The sequence below is a fragment of the Pectinophora gossypiella genome, chromosome 16 (genome assembly GCF_024362695.1).
Source record: "Pectinophora gossypiella chromosome 16, ilPecGoss1.1, whole genome shotgun sequence".
Lineage (NCBI taxonomy): Eukaryota > Metazoa > Arthropoda > Insecta > Lepidoptera > Gelechiidae > Pectinophora > Pectinophora gossypiella.
This window is the reverse complement of record NC_065419.1, coordinates 6,401,781-6,426,373: the sequence shown is the minus strand read 5'-3', so window position 1 is coordinate 6,426,373 and position 24,593 is coordinate 6,401,781. Positions and strand designations below refer to the sequence as shown.

The following is a 24,593-nucleotide window of genomic DNA, read 5'->3' as shown; positions in this document are numbered from 1 at the left end:
CTTGTAAACGTCCATTTCTTGTTTGTGATGTAACTAGTTGTTAAGTGCAATAAAGTATAAAAGTACAATCCCAAAAAAATAATATTCGAGCGTCACCTCCTACAGTTATGTATTTTTTTAAATCTTTCAGGGATTATTATTCTAGAAGAATACGTCTGTCCCATCGTGCCTTAATCCATTTAATCTTAGAAAAAGAAAACGATATAGAGGTCACAGCTGAAAACTGGTGACCAAATCACAAAGCATTTTTGTCGCGTCTGTAGGGTCTGCACGGCAGCCGCGCGGTGTGTATCGAGGACTTTGACTAATAGCGTTTCGACGTCTATCTACAGCGTTGTCATGCAGACCCTGCAGATGTGGGTTCCGACATAATTATATTCTATACCTTCTGTTTTTAAATATGAAAGAAATACATTTCAATTTTCATTAATGTACCCAACTTGTCGTAGTTATAAATACCAAACATGTATTTTTGCGCGACCTGTACCAATAAACAGTAACGATTTAATCGTGATCGTCAATCATTTTTTTATGAATGATAGCAATTATTTACCAAATTGTTTGTTAATGTTCTATAGTTTTACCATCAAATTGTCTTCATTTATCATTTAGCTGTTAATTTAATAAGGACTTTAAAAAAAAACAATGAATAGTAAAGTGGTGAACAAAGAGTAACATTTTTCTTAGAAACGTTAATTGACTCGTTTACCTGTTTTAACACGCTTCACTTGTAACTGACAAACTATTTCATTCAATATGATATATTACTTACCTACATCACTACTTTCTAGTGCACCATAAACTTTACTAATAAAGTCGGAACTGTAATCCATCAGGGCTTCTCATTTTTCCTAAGCGAAGGTCCGCAGCGACTCCGATATCGCAATGGTTTATGGGCAATGTCGTGCGTACGTGTCGAAGATGGCAAATTGCGGCCCGCTTAGCACAAAACCCACGTTTGACGCCCGAGGCCACCAATCATGGCAAATCAGGTAATGAGATATATCTAGCTAATGGTTACGGGTTACGATGACCCTCTGGTAGAACTAGCCTAAATCAGGACGTAACATAGCGTATGTATGTAACATAGAGTTACGCTAGGGGTGGTCGAAGGTCGTTATTTATAATCCTGAGGACCCGATTGCTCTAGCCATAAAGGCGCCCAGTCAGCTCGCGACAGCAAACACTTCTAGACCCCGACAACTACTCCGCAATCGTGGTCGACGCTTTCCATCTTTCAGGGCTTATCGCCACTAAGATTATTCTTCTCTCACCACCGCAAAGTCTTTCCTATTCTTAGCCAGCCTGAAGAACGCGGCTACCTCCTTATTGTCAGTCCATTTTTTTATATTATCCAGCCAGTTTATCTTCCACTTCCCCGTTTCCCATCTATTTTCCCTTCTAAAATTTCTTTCAATATACGGTATCTGCTGTGTATGTGGCCAAAATTTGCAATATTTTTTTTAAATGTGGCTAAAACTTAAGGTTGATTGATTGTTTCAAATATCCTCTCGGACGACGCACTGAGGTTCTCTGCCAACTGGATACCCTCAGGCCTATTGTCCTAAATTTTGTACCGGGTGAGATCCCTCAGCGCTATCCATTCGTCCGGCAAAAAAAAAATGCTAGGGATAAACAGTACCAGAATTTGAGCGTTTCTAATATTTCCATAGCGCATACTCCTTCTCTGTAACTTGTGAATAGTGCATGCATTTAAATTCCCATTCCATCATAATCATTGTTACAGCCATTACAGAGAGGTTATTTAAACGTTTACCGTCTAATATAACAGGTCACTTAGCTAAACGACTCTTTAAAAGCTTGTAAAATTTGAGTGTTTTTATACGCAGTGAAGTGCGCTTGATCGATATAACACACTCACTATGCAGTAAGTGTTTTAGTGTCAAACGAGTGGACACTCACAAACGCGCCCTCAATCCTCATTAGTGTAGGCAGACACAAGAGAGAGAGGCAAGTCTCTGAAGTACGTCATTTTGGCAGTAATAACGGACTTTTCAGGCTACGTTCGCCAAAAACAATATAGATGGCGTTGTACAGATTTAAGGTGATATTACCTATTTTCTCATTACTCCGGTACATAATTATTTAAAACTATAATTAAATGACAGAAGTATTATAAAAATGATTGTTGCTTGATATTTGGATCAGATTATGTATAGAATTATGTTGCTACGTACATTGCTTCTCTTTATTTTGGTCAGAATAATAATGGGCGGAAGATGTGTTGAAGATGAGGGTCCTCATTTATAACCAAAAATAAAAGATGCATAATGTCTGTTGTCCATGAAATTAGAAGATTAACCGAAGGCAACTTTGAACAGCGCCATCTATATATTTTTTTTTTTTGGGAACGTATGAGGGACTTTTCAGGCGGAAAGTCCCTCATTTAGCTAAATAACCTACCTACTCTTAAAATTGGTTACTTATTTTTACGTGGTTAACTAATAATGATCGATTGGATTTATCATTGAATAGATACCTAGTATGCTACGTAAATAGAATAAAAAATGTAAACATAAAAAATGTGAACACCATAAGTACTTAGAGCTTTAACTGGTAAATATAACATTACGGTTTGATTGGATACCTAATATGCTACGTAAATAGAATAAAAAATGTGAACACCATAAATACTTAGAGCTTTAACTGGTAAATATAACATTACGGTTTGATTAGATACCTAATATGCTACGTAAATAGAATAAAAAATATGAACATAAAAAATGTGAACACCATAAGTAAGTGGTAAATAAAGCTGTGTGTGTGTGTGTGATGTGTGTGTGTGTGTGTAAGGCTTAAGGTTTGATTGCATTTAGACAGTACTCGAAATCAAGGACGAATGCAATCTATAATTTTATATCTTGGTATCTATTTTCGAAATTCCCTTAATATTCTAATGTCAGTGGCTCGTTATGTGAGCTTCTTTCACATAATGTTCTTTATAAACGAATCTAGTCGTATCAGGTGGCTATTTTCTCTCCGGTTCTCTAAACAAAGATAAAAGATGCATATGTCTGTTATCCATGAAATTAGAAGGTTAAGCGAATCTTTTTTGGAGAAGGTAGCATGGAAAATCCCTCATTTAGCTAAATTACCTACCTACTCTTAAATTTGGTTACTCATTTTTGTGTTCAACCAATAATGATCGATTGGATTTATCATTGAATAGACCCTACCTCTCTCTGTCATAGAGTTAGTTATAACGCGTATATTGGCCCCGATTCCTGCAGACACCGCCTAATTTTATTTTAAGTTATATCCGTCATTATCATATCCGTCGAAAATGAAAGGGACGGATGATTCACAGCTCTTAATTTTAGGAAGAATGAGTAAATGAATGAATAACCCGGGCGAATCAAAAGGTACGTCGCTGGTATGCAATCCGTTTGACGTGCTGTCTACTTAACTGTGTCGGGTTATTGACGGATGTAAAATTTTTAGACGGTTGGTTTAGATTTGTGCTTAAAATTGACGTGTGTTCCATAAATTTTATGCTTGTCGATTACCCGTCCCTTTCCTTTTCGGCGGATAAGAAAATGACAGATATAACTTAAAATAAAATTAGATGGTATTTACAGGAATTAGTTGCAAATAGTTGCATGCAACATATTATAATGCCTATTACATAAGGCTGACTTGTTGTGACATATGCCAGCCGTAAATAAGCAATTAAAATGTTAATTGGGGGTGGTTTTGTTCACAAAATCATTAAACTCACGTAGGCGGCGGAACCTTGAAATTTAATTTGTTTCTGGTATAATTTGTTCGTTAAATCTCGCGTTAATATGCCAATTAACGGAAAATATTTCAACTAGTCTACACAGTTGAAATATTTTGTAAGTAATGACTGACGAGTAGTTTTATTTCAGTGGTAGTTCAAATAATAATATCTTCATTTGTACTATCATCATCATTGGCCTTATACGTCTGTTTCAGACGATTTATGACGTCATTGCCTCGAAGAAATGCACTTTCTTTCATGGCTGTGCAAGCCAATCCTAGAGCGGCAAACTCTACCGCACACTGCAGGAGAAGTCTCCAACTGGTGGATTGTACTAAGCCTTAATATGTAACAATATTTGTTAACATTTATAAGTACCTATGTAGTTACAGGCTGTAACATAATTGTTTTGAAAATGACGGCTGTAAGCATTTCGTTTCATGCATTATTTCATTTGTGTCAAAATATTTTGTTCATGCTGCTTATCATCCCGGAAATGTTTATTGTGGAAACCTACTAAGTCATAACGTCGTACTTATAGATAGGGTGATGTACTCGTATGGGTACGATAAGCTGCAAAAGTCCAATCAGTTTCTTGCAAAGTAATAAATTAACTGGTTGCACTTAAGACCTCCTGGTTACATGTCGTTTCTGTAATAGACCAAAAACACCAACAAAAACATAAATTTTATAATTATGGCAACTACTGGTCCATAATTTCACCACTGTTTACAAATAATTCGCTGGGCTCAGTGACTGAACTTTTGCTCTTCGATTGAACATTAATTTTAGACAGACGTCACTATTTGGTCTCTAGAGCTTTCTCTTTATGGGATTTATATACAGATAAATCTATTTATAAAATCGACCTTTAAAGTCGAACAAAACCGTTTCTAGTAGTGCCATAAATATACCAGTTAAGTTGTATTTTGTGTGTTTAAATACGACGATCTGTTTGCATCTTAATGTACCGCTGACGTTATAAAGAGACAGGTAAAGCGGGTAAATACCCAGTTATCCTTTGCACCGACAGTAAAATGGGACATGCAGACAGACTGAAAGCACTCTGTTTTTTATATCTACGGATAACTTAAAGTAATACGAAAAATTGCCCTCTCTATCAAAAAGTCAGTAGTAAAACGTCTAATAGAATGCCTTTCGCAAAAAAAGTTCGCATTTCGGGATCCGTAGTACCGCGAGCACTTGGCTGGTTTTAATTATTTGTTGTTTTATTTTAGACTGCTATATCCATGTACACGCCTATTATTTTTTTATTTTTTTTTTGTTATTTTTAGCACTTTTTGTAAGTCTACCATAACCACGCAAACTCTGAAAATTTCAACTTGCTACTTAATACGATTCAAAAGATACAGCCCTTTAAAGGTCGAACAGACAAACACCGTAGGCTTCTTATAAGGGTATTTTCGGACGGAACCTGAAAAGAAAACGTCTAAACACGTTTATGTGACGAAAGAATAAGATGCATTCACATCTATACGCAAATATAGGTACGTACGTACATATAAAATATCTCACAACATCATAGACTGGAAGATAAAGGAAAGAGACGGGAAGACCAAAAAGAGCTTACATGGAACAGATTACGAAGGCGAACGTCGTGTTTTATAAAGAAATCAAAGAATATTGGCCTTTGATAGATAAGAATGGAGAATGCTACACCGAGAAGAGCGTGGCTCTTAAATGAATAATGATGACATATAAAATTTTTAACAAAAAAAAAAACCGACTTCAAACGCAAAACTAAAAAGCAATAAATAAATTTACTTCGCACAAAGTAATTAGTACGTATTTTCAATTAGTTAATTATTTTATAAATCTGAAGCCGGTGCCAAGGAAATGCTACAACGAAGTACCGATTCATATATTTTTCAATACTGATTGTTTTGTAATTTTTTGTTTGACATTGTTTTGTAATTGCTTTGATATAGGTATTAAACAATATTGTGTGTACATAGTAATTTGATATTGTAGTAGGGTTGTTGTAGCATTTACTTGGCACCGACTTCAGAATTATAAATTAATTAACTAATTGAAAATACGTACTAATTACTTTGTGCGAAGTAAATTTATTTATTGCTTTTTAGTTTTGCGTTTGAAGTCGGTTTTTTTTTTTTGTTAAAAATTTTATTTTATTTTACGATTTTAAGTGATGGTTAGACCGAGCAAGGATGCAGACAGACAGATTTTCTGATTTATATTCATATATAATAATATAATATATTATTAGTAGTGATCACAATTATTATCGATGAACATGTTTACACACACACACACTCACACACGCGCTAACGCACACGAGCACACGCGCACGTACACACGCACACACACAGACACACGCACACACACACACACACACACACACACACACACACACGCGCGCGCGCGCACACACACACGCACACACACACACACATGTGTATGTGTACATACACACATGTGGTTGTCAGTGGAAGCTGCTATCATACACACTCACGCATACATATAGATACAGTAGATTTCGCGTGGTTCGCTCGCTGCTAAAGCAGCTCGCGTGTCCTGTTTATTCGAAACTGTCCCTCTTCGTATGGCGGCCATCTTGTTTTTCCGCCATTTTGTTTTATTTCACCGGCGACAGAATTTGACCAAGATTTAAATGGGTGTCGTGGAAACAAACAAAATCCAGGTGCAATAGGTTTGCCAGACCGTAGGATGTCTCCCTGATTGGGAGCAGTTTTCAAAGATGACGTTCCGATCACACCCCTATACATCATTTTTACCCCCAAGACATTTTCTGGAAAAACAAAATTTTGTATGGCGGCCATCTTGTTTTTTCGCCATTTTGTATTTTTTTTACCGGCCATTAAATTCGACCAAGATTTAAATAGGTTTCGTGAAAGAAAAATTGGTTCAGGTGTGATAGTTTCGCCAGGCCGTAGGGTGTCACCCTGATGCGGAGCAGTTTTCGAAAATCGGGAAGTATTTCCATACTTAACATGACGATTCGATCACAACCCCGATATATATTTTATATCCCGAGACATTTTCTGAAAAAACAAAATTGTGTATGGCGGCCATCTTGTTTTTCCGCCATTTTGTTTTTTTTTTTACGCGCTATGGAATTTGACCAAGATTTAAATAAGTGCTCTGAAAGAAATATTGGTTCACGTGCGATAGTTTTGCCAGGCCGTAGAGTATCTCTCTGATGCGGAGCAGTTTTTGGTGACCAGAAAGTATTTCCGTACTCTACATGACGTTTTGAGTAAGCGCCCCATACATTATTTTTACCCAAACGGGCTTCTTCCAAAATCGACAAAATTTTGTATGGCGGCCATCTTTTTTTTCCGCCATTTTGTTTTTTTGCACCGGCGATTGAATTTGATCAAGATTTAAATACGTTTCGTGAAAGAAAAATTGCTCCAGGTTGTATAGTTTTGCCAGGCCATAGGGTATCTCCCTGATGCTGACCAGTTTTCGAAGGTCGGGAAGTTTTCCCGAAGCCTAAAGATCGATCCGATCAATATGACTTTACAAACGCACTAGTCGCTCCTACGATTTTTGAAAATTTCCCTCGATTTCTCTGGTCTTCCATCATCAGATCCTGACTTCCTTGACATGGGACCCCCTTGGGTATATCTCCTTTCAAACAAAAAAAGAATTATCAAAATCGGTTCATATACGACGAAGATATGCCCGAACAAACATAAAAAAAAAAAAAAAAAAAATATACGGTCGAATTGAGAACCTCCTCCTTTTTTGAAGTCGGTAAAAATAGATGTAGTACATGTCGTCTGAAATACCAATTACTGTACAGTAATTGTCTTCTAGACTTAATTGATTGATGAAGAAAGCTACAACGAAAACGACTCGCTGTCTGTAATATTAAGTCGAGTTTCGTCACAACTTAAGAAAATTCTCTTCTAGAAAATTCCCATTTCTTCTAGTTGCCACTGTGGTACTATGGTACACCGGCTTGCTTCTCATTCGGGGGGGCGCCGAACCCCGGTACCGGTCTGCACCAATGACTTATTAATTTATAAGTGCAGTTTTCGCTAGCACAATTGGCTCGACCATTATTGACGGCGATAGGGCTCACCACCTATCACGTTGGTCTAACAGAAAGCTCGGTGAGGTGTGGGTACTTAGTTCATCTTGCGATGGATGTACCTCTGACTACCCCAATTGGTGTATAGTCGCGAGCTTATATAATAATAATAATTTAATCAAGTTTATCGGTTCATTGATTCATTCTAATCCAGGGTAGATATCTAGCAGGGTAACAGACTTAATTATGGCGATGCCATTAAGAAGAGCTGCTCTAATATAATGGCCGTCTGGGCAAGCAGATTGGCCATCTTAGCCTAGCGTACCAGGCCTCTTCGTCGGTCACATCGCTAGTACGTAGTAGTACCTATTTAGGCCTAACAAACAAAAATGTATTATATGTAATTGTGCCTTAACATAATACCTAGGTACTTCTTTTACACCATATCATATGACTACACAAATGAATGTAAAGGTTGACTTCAAATTTTTGCACACTTAAAGTTTTTTGTTATATAAACCACTTTTTTGCATACTTACTTATATCTGTAAGTATATTAGACTTTAAATGTCAAATACTAAGTATTGATTTAATTATCCACCTAAAAACCAGTCCAAAACGTATTACCTACCTATATCTACTTTGTATTCCTTGTCTATAGTTTTAGGTCAGAAAGACAAGACGTAAGAGTAATATAAAGGCGTGTTATTATCCTCTTTTTCTCAGTTGTCGGAAGCTATTATTCGTGGAGGAAGTATTCGATCAGGGTTGTCTCGGAAGCCTCTCATGTCGTGATGAATTTGTGAGATTATGCCGTCTCGCCGCCGTAACGGCGCAACGGGCCACGTTACCATAGGGTGGCACATGGGGACAAGGCCTACACAGACTATACACACATAATAAATACAAATAAGTAGAAGTTTTCATCCACGTGCCAGCTAAATCTCAAGCTAAGTTTTCATTTTAATTATTTAATGTGTCTGGAAACTTGTAAACAAACTTTTTAATAGTAGAAATTGGATCTCCAATTCTTCGATGCTATATTCAATTCAACATTCTGATTGAGGGTAAATTGTACCAGTATTACCAACTCTCCATGTCAAAAACTAGAGAACAAAGTTGACTATTGAAAATGTTGGGGTGCAGTCCCTTTCAAGTAGTGTTTAGGGCTGGCGTAGTGATAGGTCCCAGTGAGGCGCGGGGGCGGGCGTGCGCGGCGCTCGCACTGCCGGCACTCAGTCGAGCTCGAGCCACGCACGGAGCGAGCGCGCGCTGCCACTCCGCGCCACCGCGACTGCCTCACATGTTCGCTCGCTTCCTTCCACCCCGACTCGCGCCACACTTACCTACCCCCCACATCACCTCGGCGACCGCTCGCTAGGTACGTACCCACCAAAAAACTCGACCACCAAAATTTTTGGCCTTTTATATAAAAAGTTTATCGACCCTAAAGCTGCCGCCATAACAACCCTTATTCACTCCACTCAGCCAGTCGCTCCCTCTAATTATTGACTCCCCTAAAGTTTGTTGAAAAATTCGGTCTCGCGATTCGGCCCTTTTATTGCTTTAATATTTTTATAACTTTGCTCCGATATCGTCTCTATTTCGAAACGAAAGGCCATTTCTAGCAATAGATGTTTCGACATAATTAACTCTTCACTTCCTTCTCCGGTCATTTCCTAGATTGATTAATTAGCCTATAGTGGCGACAATTAATTTTTTCCTTGGTTTCGACAACCGGAAAGCTGTGAGATCGTCGAGGCTGTTGCGGGCGTACATCTAAGTTGGCAAACGGTTTGCGTCACCGTTATCTCTATTCAGGTCAATTAAAACGCGCTGAACCATGACTCTGCGTTGACATTGGCGCGTAGTTTCCCCGGTGTGAGTGAATGTGAAACTGGTGGTGGTCCTGTGTACTGGAGTGGACCAGCCTGGAGCTGCTGGTGCATGCGGCGTGAACGTCACCGCAGCGGATGTGCACGCCGCTGCCGCCCTGGTGGTTGCTGCCCCCTGGAATGCCAGCTGCTCTTGACCTAACTAGGTAAACATATCACACAACACCATTACACCAGTGTCACCAGTACACCACAAACATAACATGATCACCAGTGTAGCGACGAGAGTTCTTATCTCTTGGTAGGTACATTCAGTACAGTTGAGAAGACCGAGCGAGTGACACCAAAACACATTAAATTTTATCACCCGGCGATAAAGAACTTGACCAAAATTTATGTAAAGAGCCATTTGACTTAAGAACCAGTCCTGTTATATTTCCTTTTGCTACTCGGTTTCAAGTAAATAAGAATCTGAATACGGAACATAACATTATTCTAATTGATGATAACATGCGTTCGAAAAGTTCCGCGTCAAAAACCGCAAATAGAGGAATTACTAGGCAAGTAAAGTTATAAACGTTTATCGATTTGCATTATAATAGATAGTGAATGATAAGTGAGTAGGTATCATCAAATCACGGTAGGACATTGCTCTGAATATTGAATGTGGCCTATACCGCCCTCCGCAGCCCTCGCAAGCGATAACACGATAAGCCTCTTGTAACATATATCATTATTATATTCCAGGCAAGCAACAAGCTAATAATAATATACTGGCTGTTCCGTCGAAGAGGGATCGATACAGTCCTGACGTATAGGCTGATCGGTGTTTACCGCCAACCAAATATGTTTTTCATCAGGTTTATTGATAATGTTTTAATTATAAATACCACTACCACGTAAAGCATTTCCATCGAAGCCGATGTTGCCATTATGGCCATTGATAAATATTTTATGTTGATCGAATGACACAATCAAAACAATAATAACTTTCTCTGATGTCATAATTCATCACAATACAATAATAAGCTCGGAGCGCCCTTGAAAGTGTTGTGCTAACTGTTATTACAGTATTGTCTGTCCAATAAGAATAGACGGAAAATATTGCTGATAAACACTGTCTTGCTATTAGCCCATTATATGAAGTTTTATTCGGTCGAAACCATCATATAGATTCAATGCCGCACAGCGGTTGAGTTATGAATAAAAGTATTCGTTTATTACAATGTTCGCTACCTAACACGGCTCCGGCGACTAAAATGGATCCTTATGAAGTCATACCGTTGGCATTCTAGCAGCCATGTAATATTTACGGGACGTTTATATTCAGAGGGGCGTACCACCCGCGTCGCCGACGACGCCGCGGCGAAATCCGAGATACATTGTCGGTGGCGACGAACCACGTCGCCTCGTATCAACCACTTGCTCTCGTGTCAAGTTATACTTGTTTACTTGACTACCAATACCAACCTGCATTTAGTAAGTCTCCAAGAATAATTCAGTGACGACACAGAGACACTAAGTCACGGAAGCGATAAACTCCGAATGCCATCAATGCAATCTACACAAATCTTAAAATAACAATAGCTGAACCTTGAGTCAATAAACGTGTTTCACAACCACAGAAATCACGTTTCATTTTAGCGAAGACACATTTTTTCTTATCACGTGTTTTTAAAGGACTGGATGTGATATACATAATACGTAGTTATAATGCAGTATCTAGAGTCGCTTATTTGTAGGACAAAGGATCAAAACTATTGCCTTTGGTCATTATTATTAATAGCAAGAATAGATTATTGAACAAGAACATCTAGAGGTTACCTATAGGTACCACAAAATTTGCCACTACGTCGTAATCTCAGTACCTAAACACATTATTTTTGTGTGACATTTATTAAATGTATTCTTATCTGAATTGGACGATAACTTAAATGTGAATATTAATAACCCAAGGGCGATTGTGTGCAAATGGGTGCAATTTAAAAAGAAGAATATTCCCTTGACCCACGTAGTCGAGATAAATTAAAGTAGATAAAACATATATTACACGTTCAAAAATGAGGAGGTAAAGCTTAAGTACGGTCACTAGCTGTTTCCAGACAAATAGTTGTGGTTTGTCTCCTAGGGACAGAGCTCTACAAAGGCAATCTATCTCTACTCCCCGAGGAGTTGTCTGGTCCGACCACCCGCTCGCAATGTAACGAAAATATGGTATTTTCCCCGAGCTACCCCACCAGCGGACTGAAATGTAGCTACTGCAGAAAGCCAGAAACTTTATTACCGTACATCACACTTTATCTGAGAATAGATTATTGTTATTGCCCGTCTTATCTACGCTACCTACATGCGCTGTAGGGTTGTTATAGCGCGCTCTTTTATAGCACGCCCCGCAGCTTCGCCTGCAATTTTCTTCTGCTTTCAGCTTCTTGGATAAACTACGTCGCTTTTGTATTCTCTATTTTAAATTCTATCGTGTTCTGAATATTCAATTACCTCAACATCAGCATTGTCTTTCCCTAATATTTACGTTGCCATACACTATCATTACGTTTACGATATCTTTCGATATTCAATAGCCATCATTTTTACTGATGCATTGTAATTTATGTAGGTGCTTGTGTTAAGGAGGGGTTAACACGCAACGTCAGCTCGGTAACAGTTCTAGCGAAATAATTTACTTTTTGACCGGGCAATCGTTTGGAAAATTTAATATTGCGTAATTCTGCTTTATTTCGGCTTTGTTGTGCGTTATTAAATTGTGAGGCACTTGACGTGGATGATCCCTGCTTATTAATTTTCCAAACTTAGGTTGTTTATTCAAACGAAGTTACGGTGTTCATTATGTGAAGATCTTGTTGTACAAGTTGTTTATAGGCCGGCATAATGTAGTGGGGTCTTTCATCAGAGACTCCAGTTCCTGTTGTTTAATGACGAGTCGCTCGTGTATAATTAGCATCAAACTGTCATTTTAGTCAGTGAACTGGTTTGAGGATGGTAATGCTTGGCTTTACGCGTTCATTACGCGCACCTCAAGAAACGTCGCGGGCGCTTGCCTCGCTTCCTCGAACCGGCAACATTTTATCTGGCAAGGTTCACTGTACCATGCGCCCAGTGTTATTCCTATTTTTCGTCGAATTTTGAATTCACGGCCACAGTTTATAAATATCTTACGTCCGTCATTTAATTCCGGAAGCACTAAAATAGGTAGGTATCCTTAATACATATTTAAAAGTGAGAGGGAATAACCCTATTCGAGAGCGTAAACAACTTTTGGCAAACAGCAACAAAATTGTGATTGCCGTGCATTGATGTGGAAGGCTATTTCTCAGCTCTCCGATCCGGTCTCTTTGACTGAGTCCGTGCCTACGGTATGGTCGCTGACACGACGGTAACAATTTATGAGTCTTTAGGGTTTGCTTGAACAGCTGTTTAACTTTGAAGATAACCAGATGAATTTGAGACACAATTTAGAGATTTGTCACTCGTGGATAACTTTTGGACTAAGAGAAGTGAATAATGTGGGGAAGCGAATGACCCATAATGTTCGTGTGTGTGGACACACACGCGTATGTGTGTGTGCCAAAGAAGCACTCGTGTCGTGGGTCGCTGGTGAGTGCCCACGTCCGAGCACTTTGCCACGCTCGTGCCTTCGACGCGCCCTCGCTTGCCTCCCGCCGATGTCTCGTGTGACGCCGCGATAAACATTAACAGATGCTCCCCTCACAACATGTTTAACTTGTTTTGAAGTAACAGCATCCAAACCTCACTTTAACAACGTATTTTACAAAATTGCAGTAAAAATAGAACACAAACTAAACAAGGCTTTGAACGCCAAAATGAAGACGTTATAGCTACTATTAATCAAATGTGAATACTAAACCGCAAGATGGAGATGAGATATGATTCATACTGAAATTCAGCCAACTCATCCGGTTACGAGAAGAAAGCGATGGTTTCCTTTGTGAGCCACGAACGAAGAATGCGCGCGTCGCTTGTATTATTCTTTATAGTTTCTCATGTTATCTGTATAGTTCGGAATTTAGCGGTATCTGAAGAATTCTTAGTTAAAACTTTTCAATCTCAGTTCTCTCGTAAAAGAAAGTAGAGGAGTTTGTGGTTTGCTCGGTAAAATGGAGATGGGCAACGGCGATTATGTCCAAGTACAAACATAGTTTTATGGCGCAAGAGGTGCCGGCTGCTTACAGTTCATTGCACTTTATTTAGTTGCCGACAGCAATACTCGCTACATAACGAACGTACACGAAATTCACAAATAACATGTAATATAAGTTCAAAGTAAATTAGACGCGCTTTCGTGTTGTGATTCGTTCTGAGGGGGTTAAAGAGGCCACAACGAAGCAATTCATCTAAGAAAGCAATATTGCAATTTGTCATTTGGGGCATATAAATATAAGTGCGCAATGCAAACGAATGTCAAATAGCAATATTGCTTTCTTAGATGAATTGCTTCGATGTGGCTATTTTAACCCTCTAGGTCAAAAACGTCATTGCCTTGACGTCTTCGCTTTGTCTCCTGAAGACAAGCATTGTTCACTAATTCGATGATGCCATGTAGCTGTAATAGTGTAGATCGGATATCGAATGACAAGCGACACGCTTTATCTATTATCTGTCGCCATTATGTGATAGATAATGTTATTATGAAAATAGTGACACGAGTTCATTGTGTAAAGTATTTGTTATGATTGGAAATGATGTCAGTCGTCTACAGATCTTATCGTGTGTGCTAAAATACCGCCGGTAACATATTCAAGATCACGTCCTTCGCCGAGGAAAGTATAAAGCGTGTGGTATGTAAACTCATTCACATCGCGAGGGTTGAACAAATACCACCTGGAGGCCAGGTGTGGCTGAAATTATTGAATCTGCACATACTGCGTGCTACTAAAAGTTATGAAATACCTATTAAACAGTGAGTCGTTTTTGTTTACATGTACCTAGCTATATGCATTATACAGATTATTAGTAACATCGTAAAGAAAACTATAGGTAAGGGTGATTCAAGCCAAGATTCTGAGTTTATATCAAGTGGAATGTTCCGTCGCAAAATTCATGATATTTTTTGTTTTTTTTTAATAATTTTCAATTTTATACTTTTGATTGAAAATTTATGAATATTTTAGTGTTTTTTTAAATTATTTTCATTTCCATACTCTTGCGACGGAAAATTTCACTTGATATCAACTCGGAATCATGGTCTGAATCATCCCTCAAAGTTTTCTTTACAATGTCATTAACACCCTGTATACTCTCATATACAACTATGTTGAACTTACAGCCACACATGGTATTTCGTCATTGAAGTACTTCTTGGTAATCTATCGCAAATAAATACTTAGCCCATCGTGGTGTGATTCGACGGATATATCTAAAACGTCGTTTTATATCTGATTTAAAAAAATGTGACTCGATTTTTTTGTAGACTCCTATTAATTTACCAACATTGGTAAATATTTTAGATGTTGTTGTAAAATTACACTTCGTAATAAGGATATAGCATGAAATCTGATTTATTCGTGGCCACGAAGTTTAAGGTAGGTGCGGATGTTTGTTGATACTCGTCAACTCCATACATCCGCATATAATGGACCCTCCAAATTCTGACCCTTTGTCTATAAAACATGAGTTACGTATTAACAGGACCAAATTTGTTATTGATTGCTCAGTTTACTAATTAAATATGCCAGTGTAGACGTTTATTTCATTGTGATCGTTTAATGTAATAAATTATAGATTAAAATCAAGGAACTGAAGGTGTGAAGGCGCATTATGCGCATACATAATTCGGCAATAAGTACTTCACGTTTAGTAGCATCGCGATGGCGTTGAACGCTTTACTAGACCCGGCAAATTCACTTTAATCTGTCCGCCCTTCTATTGTCTTTAGAAATGATAGACGGGATAGTAAAGTCAGGGTTCAAGGTATAATTGTCGAAGTGTAATTCGTAGGCTCGTAGGCGGCAGTCGGCTAGGCGTTTCCGCGTTCGTCACCCCGGCAAGCAGTCGGCACTCGGCACACGCCCGCAAGGCCGTGTGAACCTCTTTGTCTCTATGTGGCCATTCGAAAAAAAAACACGCTCGCGGTTATTCACATGCCGACGGTTAGATCATGTAGACGCTCGCAAAACGAAAAGCACGTAAATAAATTTGTATTTACAACGTACAAGCCCGAATTCACAGCGCTAATTATAATTCCATTTCGTTACTCAACTTAGTGACTAATTAGTGAAAGCAGAACATAATTACTTAATTTGTCTATTTTGTTTAATGCCATCCCCGACGACTAGGCATTCTGATTGAGCGTTCGTTACAGTCAGGTCAGGTCTAGAATTTTCCAATCTATATTTCGTTAACAACAACGGTGCACGAACGTTTTTCAATTAACGAAATTGGATTCACCGAAAAGGCAATGTAATTGAACTCCCTCGAAACGAAATGTTTTTTAAATACTCCGCGCGAGTGTTGTAAAATAAGTTTAACATCGAATGAGATACAATAACTGTCGATAGTCTATAATCAGTTTACTCTGATTCATTTGATTAGCGTTGCCACTTGTGCACTGTTCCGTAAATAAGGTAACTATTTATCTCAATTTCGTTGCAGCACCGTAGTTTTCTCAACTGTAGTTAGCTGAAGAAACATTAAACGGTCGGGGCGTTGGACAAACATTTTGCAATAACTATGTATTCAGCTTGTTCAACGTTTTCTAGCCGCCGCCCGCGCCTGCGCCGCGGCGTGGCTGCATCATCTGTTTCGTTCATCCTTTGTTCTGCGCGTTAACGCAAAAGGAAAACACCGTAATTGCGGTGCAGATTCTAGATATAAAAGCAATTAAGCGTAATTCATCGTTCACCGCAATGACAAAGACGAGTCTCTCAACACCGTTTGCACACGATACCAGCTGAAGTGGTATTTGCTCCTTCCGTACCTCGAAGTGCTAATAAATCGTAGTAGTTATTTTATAAGCCCGATTGGTTAAAGCGTACTCTAATTTCGTAGTGGCCTAGATTCGTAAACCCACATTGGTATGGTGGCCGTGTGCAACGAGCCCAAATTTATGGTTGCGGAAACGTTACATAACGAGATCATTGTTTCCTACCTTGCCTACGGGCATCCGATAATAACATCGCCGACCTTTGTTCTCCGGTTGAACACGAGCGGATCGCGATGTTCATAAACTAACACATACCGCGAGGTATCACTGCACTGAAGCGAAATGGAGACGAACATGACATCGCATTGAAATGTTCCCCTTTCAGCCAACTGTATGTCTGTGGAGAACACTAGTTACGGCAACAAAGCGCTTGCAAGTAGGGTAAAGTTGTCATTGATTTTCTAACTTGCAATGGATTTGTGCGTATATTTTCAAGTCCAGTTATCGACAGTGGTGGAATCTAGAAATGTTTACGATCGATTCGCTCCACTTGTTTGTCTGACGGAAGCGCCGGAGACTCCATTAGTCCGCACTCTTACTGTTACTACTAACGTTATTAGCCAACCGTTAGCACACAGTTATAGTTGCTTTAGTTTAGTTGCACAACTGATCTTCCCTGTGGCTTCGTGGGAAAAGTAAACAGGCACTTTCATAATAATAAGCTTACTATATTCAAATCTGGATTCTAAACTAGAGTTGCGTTGTAAACTCTACTTCCGCTAACATTTTTTTGAATAAAGCGCGTGGTTATTCGTAGTCATACCATAAGCTAGGAAAGAAATTTAGTTGTAGGTTAGCCGGACGCGGCGCGCCCCCCTCGTGCGTTGAACTGCCGGTTATATTTAACTGCGCCAACACGTGTGCAGCCACCACGGCCTACGCTGACTACATCCAACTTGGAGACGGTTTTAAAACACCTAAATATTCATATTTACACCTCTATCAAAAGATAAATGTATCTTACTTTACCCGTTGGTATGTACCGATTTGATATATGTATGCACCTTTACCGAATTCGATTGAACTAGTAACAAACAAAGACACAATTCAATATGTACAAACAATTAAACATACCTTTATTAAACGGCTGTGTCGCTCCTCCGACACGCCTTAATGTTGACACGTTCGTTTAACTACTCAGGGAATTTTTCAAATCAATTTTGTCTGACTACGAAATTGGGAAAATTGCCGATCCAATCAGAGGAAAAAAATGACGAAACGTCCGATAGATTTTTTTGCCACGCCACGAGCTAAAAAAGTTTTCATTGTAAATGGAAAATGGATGGGTTTCGGAAAATCATTCCTATTCGCTGTGCACACTTCCTTGATCGGAGTTTTGCAGTTGGTAGCTCCTTATAAACTCTAAACAGGATAAATGAATAAGTTGGAGAGCTCGATAAACAAAGTCGTCCAAACTCGTAAAGTGCAGCGAGTTTTACAAAACCTTTTTAAATCTCGTGCAGGAAACGCAGCTTTTAAAATTTGCATTCTCCGATAGTAAAAGACGCCATTCAGTCGCCAAAAGTACATTGTCGCGCAACCCTCGGTAGAGTTGTTTAGTTCCCGAGTACACTGAGGGTACACTGCACTGTACAGTGCAAGGTATTCTCCGTACCTGAAGATTGACAATAGCGTTCGATGAACTCGTTGCTACGCCCACCCAGTCCGTCATTGTGAAGGCGTACACAACTATTGTCATTTCCTGAGGCGTACGTTGCGTTTCGAATGTCTAGTATGCCTGTCTTGTTGGCATACAGGCCACGACGCTCGCATTCGCAAGGTTTCCGTCCGATACATCTTCACTCCGTCGCCTTCACAATTTCGTATTTCATATGCGACAGATATTCTGTTTAAAATTGATGTCGTGTATACGTTTCATCGAACGAATTTGAATTTTAGTCTCAAATATTTCACACAGAATCAGTCATCCGTAAATTCCGTGCAATTGCTGTGATATTCCTGTCCCAATACAAAACCATCCTGTTTGTATTAGTCGGCGAATCCGTAGATTGTCAGATTTAATTTGAATAATCATTGTCAAAACCACTATGCGGTAATGCGAAATATATTTCGGTACTGTTGCCGTTCCACAAACAATAATAGCGTTTATGGATCGTCATTTCGCCTACTTTAATAGGAGCTTATAACATTGCCAAAATGTGTTCAGTCTGCCATGCTCTTGGTATTCAGTGATGAAACAATTTGCTAATAACAACAATTTATTTGTTAATAACAACATTTAATTAGCCGAAAGCAAATTGTTGAAATACATATATTGTTAGATTCAATCAAAAAACTGGACAGAGTGCTTAATCGAGGATCAAAGCGTTTTTATCAGATCACGAGTCCAAAAAACGTGAGGTAAATATTTCAGTAAACTTTTAGTCGCCATCGGGATATCGTGTCGGGCGCACGTGTTCATGGAACCATTTCACATAGAATTTCCATTGAAAATGAAAACCTGATAAAACGTATCAAAGCATTGGAAACGCCACCAAGCGCGGGCCATTGTTATGGCGCACAACAAAGAGCAAATTACGGAGTATTTCTAGCGAGTTAGTCGCAAATAAATCGTTTTATTGGCCACTGAACGCCGCCATTCTACTTAATTTGAAGTTGAAAGAAGTTTATCGTTTCTGTTATGTCAATAGCGCTTTTCACGACGCTTATAAACAACAAAAGATCCTCGAGTAAAAAGCCAAGGCAGTCATGAATAAGGCAGAATAACACAGACGTAATTCATTAAAACAATCATAACGTTCACATTTCTTTAACGAGAATTCTCATTATACACGTTTGTCAAAACATAAATAATACTTATTGTAATAAATGCGAGGTTTTTATTACCAATCAATCAGACCTTGTGATGTGAATTGGACCCGCAATGAGGGCTTTACCTAGTGTGTAGTTTGAAACTGTAAACTGCAGAAGTTTACTGACGCGGCCGACGATGCAACTTGCGAACCGACTTGAAACTACCCGCCATTAGTTCGACACCGACCCGGCTCTGCAGCATACTGATAACAAACGACTGCTAAACTACTAATCCGTTCCAAACATAACCTCCCATCCTATTCATTTTCGTAGCTAAATTAGTATACAAACGCTATTACGCAACTATGTGCCACAAACTTCGGGCTCTGTTGCTAATGTTGTTTTGTACACAAGAGTCCCAGCGCGAGTTTATAAACGTATATCGAGGGTTGAAAGGCAAATGGGTTTAAGCGACATTTTGTGAACTTTACAGGAGAGCCATTTAAAGTTTTATTTTTTCGAAAAAAATTCATATAAAAAAAACTACTGAATCAAAAGTGTTCAAAATGCTAAGAATTATTTTAAATTAAACGTTGCACAATTCTGTATTTATTTGGTTCGAAAAACACATCAGTTATAGATTTTAGAAGTCGCTTAATACAAAATGCCTCAATTGAACTAAATTACAGTTGAAGGAAAAACGGTTGATATCCACTAGAGCCAAATATTGGCTAAAAGCAAAATGCTTTAAGAGACCTCTCACTTATTAGTTTGACTAAAGCTAAATGAGTTAAACGACTTCTTAAAAAAAGAAGACTAGAGGCAAATCAGCTTAACCTCCATAAAAGGTTATATGACAGGGAAGGAAAATATCTTAAGTGACCATCCGCTACTAATTTCAATTGTATGAAATCCAAATATTAGTAAGATCGGAAATAAAGTCGGTCCTTAAGCCGTTTTTCCTGGGAGAGATTTTAGTCGGGCAAGGCATTTACAGATATTTGTACCTTACAATATTAGGAAAAATCACGGCGGATATAATGAGTAAATCGATTTAATTAAGAAACAGGATCTAGAATATAACCATAAAGATTGTTACACATGCTTAATTCGACTTTTTAAGTATATGGTAAACCGCGTATGATGGCGGATGACAGATGACTGTCACCAACTGAATGCGGGCAATAAAAGAAACAAATAGCTTTGAAAAAGTCTTAATATGCTTATACTCTGTGCTGAGTTTAATCTCACTATCACAACCTGTTTCCGATTTACTGAAAAATTTAAGACCACGTGGCTGGATGCAAGTTCCAAGCACTGGCTCCTACTAGATGGTACGCGGTACTAGGACAGACTGCAGTGAAGTACTGATTGCTCTCATATTAAGAGGCGGCCAGGGGTGGGTAGATCAGCGACTTGTTTGATCAAAATTTCTGTTACATTTGCGCCTAAAACCTCCACTTCGAGCTGGCCATAAGATACCGTCGAAGTTGACAAACAATAACAGAACTTGATCATGCTTTTAAAGCCGAGATACGTCGGACATCGCAGCAGACACATCTGTCGATGAGATAATATAGATGATAATAATAATAAATAGATGGTGTTCCTTTGCCGAGCATTTTTATAGCTGTGCTCTGCTCTACCGAAGTTATTGGTTGGTAAACCAGACCGCAAAACTAAGATTGGTGCGATGGTTCTAACGTGAAAATCAGCTCGTGGGGAACTACAGGCGGGCTTTTCTGTCACCATATGTCTCAAAAACAAATGCCAGGTGGAATAAGCTTGTGAAATTCAGCTCTATGCTGATTCCTATCAATCCAGTTCCGGTAGATTTTCGACAGCTTCAAGACTGTTTTCGGCCACAAACTTTGAAGAGAGTTTCAATCTACAACAAGGAAAAGACCCAACGCCTCACTGATCAGAAAGACTTATTAGCAGCGCTTTGGACACATTTTAACGATGTCTTAAATCCCAATAGTAATCCCAATAGTGACTTGTTTGTTACATATCACATATCGGTCGAGTTTGTTACAACAAGGTCGGGGGATTCGCTTAAGATCTAGCGGCACCCCCGACCTTTGAAGAACTTCTTACCGCGCTAAGAAGGATGACGAATACCAACACATCAAAAATACCATCTGAACTGTATAATATGCCAACACATTAATAACTGGTTATACAAACTCATCCTGAAGATATGGGAGTCAGCTGCTGGAATGATTTTAGCCTTCTTCCTCTTTGCGAGTCGATGGCGATCGATATTAAATTTTAGCCTTAACGTTATTCTATCCCGTGATGCAGAAAAGGTACTTCCGGAAACCCAATGATGATTTTGTCCGGACAGAGATATGGGGGTACGGTTTTGTTATTAAACAGATTCAGGCCAAAAGGCTTGAACAACATCGGCCTTTGTTATGTGCTGCGTGAGGCTTCACGCGGCTTGTGGATTGCTCTAAAGAAAACAGATTGTCCTGAAAAGTTATGACTTATCCTGATACGACAATATCATGACGACATGATGACGACAGTTTGATTTCAGAACAGAACTTTCAGAACTTTTCAGAGCTATTCGTCGTTACCTACGGCGCGAAACAAGGCTATGTCATAACACATGGAGCCATGGTTCCTAGTCTATTTTCTTTATATATCGCTTCTGTATCACGCATAAATGGGATACTCTGTGGAATTGTTATTTATAGCTTAATTGAAATTAAGGCTAAAATGAATAAGATCATTTTTGATCTCTCACGTCTCATATCTATGCGTCAGTTAACCAAACTGGCCGAGGAATGGCCGATTCAATTAAGTCATACACCAGAATATTTATAGTTTTGTGCAAAACCCTTTTAAAATAACCATCCAGAGGATGCTCCGGGGATGTAGCTTCTTCCAATGTTGCTTTAAATGGAGCTGAGCTGGAGGAAGTTTCAAAATTAAAATATTTGGGTTCTCAAATATGAAATGACTCCAAAGTCATCGAAGTTGCCAGCCCGGATAACAGGTGCGGTGGCAGCCTTTGGAAAACTTAAAATATTAGTGTACAAAGTCTCAGCGGCGTACTTGATACGTAACACTTTAAATGTCTAAGGTCCATTCTTCGCATAAAGCGGCAAGATGGTTTTCCAATAACAGAAGTATTACGTCGTTCTGGCATATTCGGAATAAAAGCTCTCATCATCAAACATCACCTACGATGGTGCGGTCACGTCATGCGAATGGATGACAGAAAGGTTTTCTATTTCGAGGTGTCTAGAAGGAACTGTAAACAAGGTGAACAATACCTGCGGTACAAAGACGTACTCAAGCGCAACCATGTGGCTTTCAACATGCCAACTGATAGTTGGGATGAGTGTGTCTGAACCTGGAATAGCGCGTGATATAGTCCTCGAAAATCTTAGTCCAAGACGCCAAATACGGAAAACTCAACGGAAACCTTCCTACAATTACACGGTAAACTCGGCTGGCCAGCTTGATTGTATGCCATGTTACCAGATCTTCAATTCGAAGTTCGGTTCCGCTAGCCACGTCAAAGTCTACCACAACAACGACTTGGGATAGACACAAATAGAAGTCACCATCAACGGATACGGCTTGGGTGACATGATGACACGCACACTCCCGGTCTTCCCAATCGTAATTTTAAGCTGTGTGAACCGCCCAACCAGGACCTGCCCATAGTTATTTTGATATGTTGAAGTGATGCGGGCACAAGGTTTCATACAAAATTGCGATGACTGAAATGTTAACATTATTTCTTTTTTGTTTTGGAAAAACGTTTTAAGTCATTTCAAAAGAAAATGATAGTTGTTTTATACGACAAAAAATTTAAAAAAATGTAGCATAAATAGCTGAAGTCAAATTTTATGAATATTTTCGGTAAAGGCAAAACAGTTCAAGTGCCAATTTTACTTTTAAACTGTCGAAGGCAAAACGGTTGAAGCGACAATATTTATAAAATCTGGATTAAAGCAAAAAGATTTAAGCGCCAAATCTATTTTCGTTTCGTCTAAGGACAAATGATTTAACCGACTTATCTATAACAAAACACTGTCAGGGAAAACGCTTTAACAGACTTCAAATCATGAAAATGAAAAGACATAACAGCTTATGTGACCGACTCATATCCCGGAATACGACTGATTTGCCACCCGCCCAGAATTTTGTGCATTTTTTTGTCGGTTAAAACACGGGTTTTTAAAAATGTACCCAAAGAGCTAATTGGTTGAAGCGCCAAAAAGTAGCTTCGATTGATCTGAAACCAAGATCAGTCGACGCGGAAAAAATCGCTGATTCCGAATATATATATAAGTCAGTTTCGCCCAAAATGTCGCTTAAACCCATTTGGCTTTCAACCCTCGATATAATCCTTACTGAAACTAAGACTTCAAATTCTTAAGGTGTTAGTGCTTGCTTAAAACTTTCAAGCAGAAGAAATATTCTATGTTAAACTAAGTAGGGTTATCGATTCGGCGTTCGTATCACGATAAACCGCCACTTCGCATACGCTGCACTCGATCCTACTAAAGGTAGGGACACACTCTAAAACTATACAATATTTCCAACTTTTACATGTAGTCATAAATAAGTTATCTCTCGGACATATCAGTCCTCAACTTTGTAAACTTTGTACTATAACGTGCGGCTCACGCGAAATTGTTTCCAGTGCTCCTACGAAATTTGGAAATGAAATTTGATTAAAAATTGTTGCAACGCAAAAAATAGGCACACGAAATTTAGAGGAGAGCGAGCGTCGTAGCGCGGCGCAGCCTGTGGGTATTGATCTGTGTGCGCGCGCAGTGTCTGCCGGCGTAGTGTACACAGGCGGGCGCTGGAGCGAGCGTGAGCCACGGCGCGCCGCAACTACTCAAGTGAACACTCGCTCACACCGAGAGCCATCGACGACTCGGGTCTTGCTTTCATAACGAGATCCTTGATTATCACTTAAAAAGTTGTCAAATCACCGACTTGCCGTTAATTTTAAAGAATACTGTCTTAAAGAAAAAATATAACAGCGCTCAACTTGTAAGCAACTATGTTGATTCGTTTGCCGAAGAATTCAATTGAAAGTTTGGGATCGGATATCTGTGCCCAACTAAGCATGTCTAGAAAGGAATGGGTACGATCAGCTGTGGGCCTTCCCCTCCCGCCGGCGCCGCTTATCTGGCATCCTCCCGTGTGATTAATATCCCCTCTGAATCGTTGGACCCTCGCCGCACCAACTCTCGCCGCCGACTGATGGACCCGGCCTCGGCAAAGCAT

At 39.2% G+C, this 24,593-nt stretch overlaps 1 protein-coding gene across 5 annotated transcripts in view; it reads left to right on the top strand.

Annotated features, from left to right (window-relative positions):
* LOC126373580 (protein gustavus) overlaps nt 1–24,593 on the top strand; it is an 89,273-nt gene that overhangs the window by 25,709 nt on the left and 38,971 nt on the right. The window contains exons 1-2 of one of the 5 annotated variants that reach the window (XM_050019755.1): nt 9,006–9,165; nt 9,606–9,825. The exons of 1 other annotated variant lie outside the window; for it this stretch is intronic. In XM_050019755.1, the coding sequence (XP_049875712.1) occupies nt 9,758–9,825 (68 nt within the window). In that variant the 5' untranslated portion in view covers nt 9,006–9,165; nt 9,606–9,757. Of the gene's footprint in view, nt 1–9,005; nt 9,826–24,593 lie in introns of those variants that run through there. 3 more of the 5 variants (XM_050019757.1, XM_050019758.1, XM_050019754.1) reach the window with 3 other exon arrangements.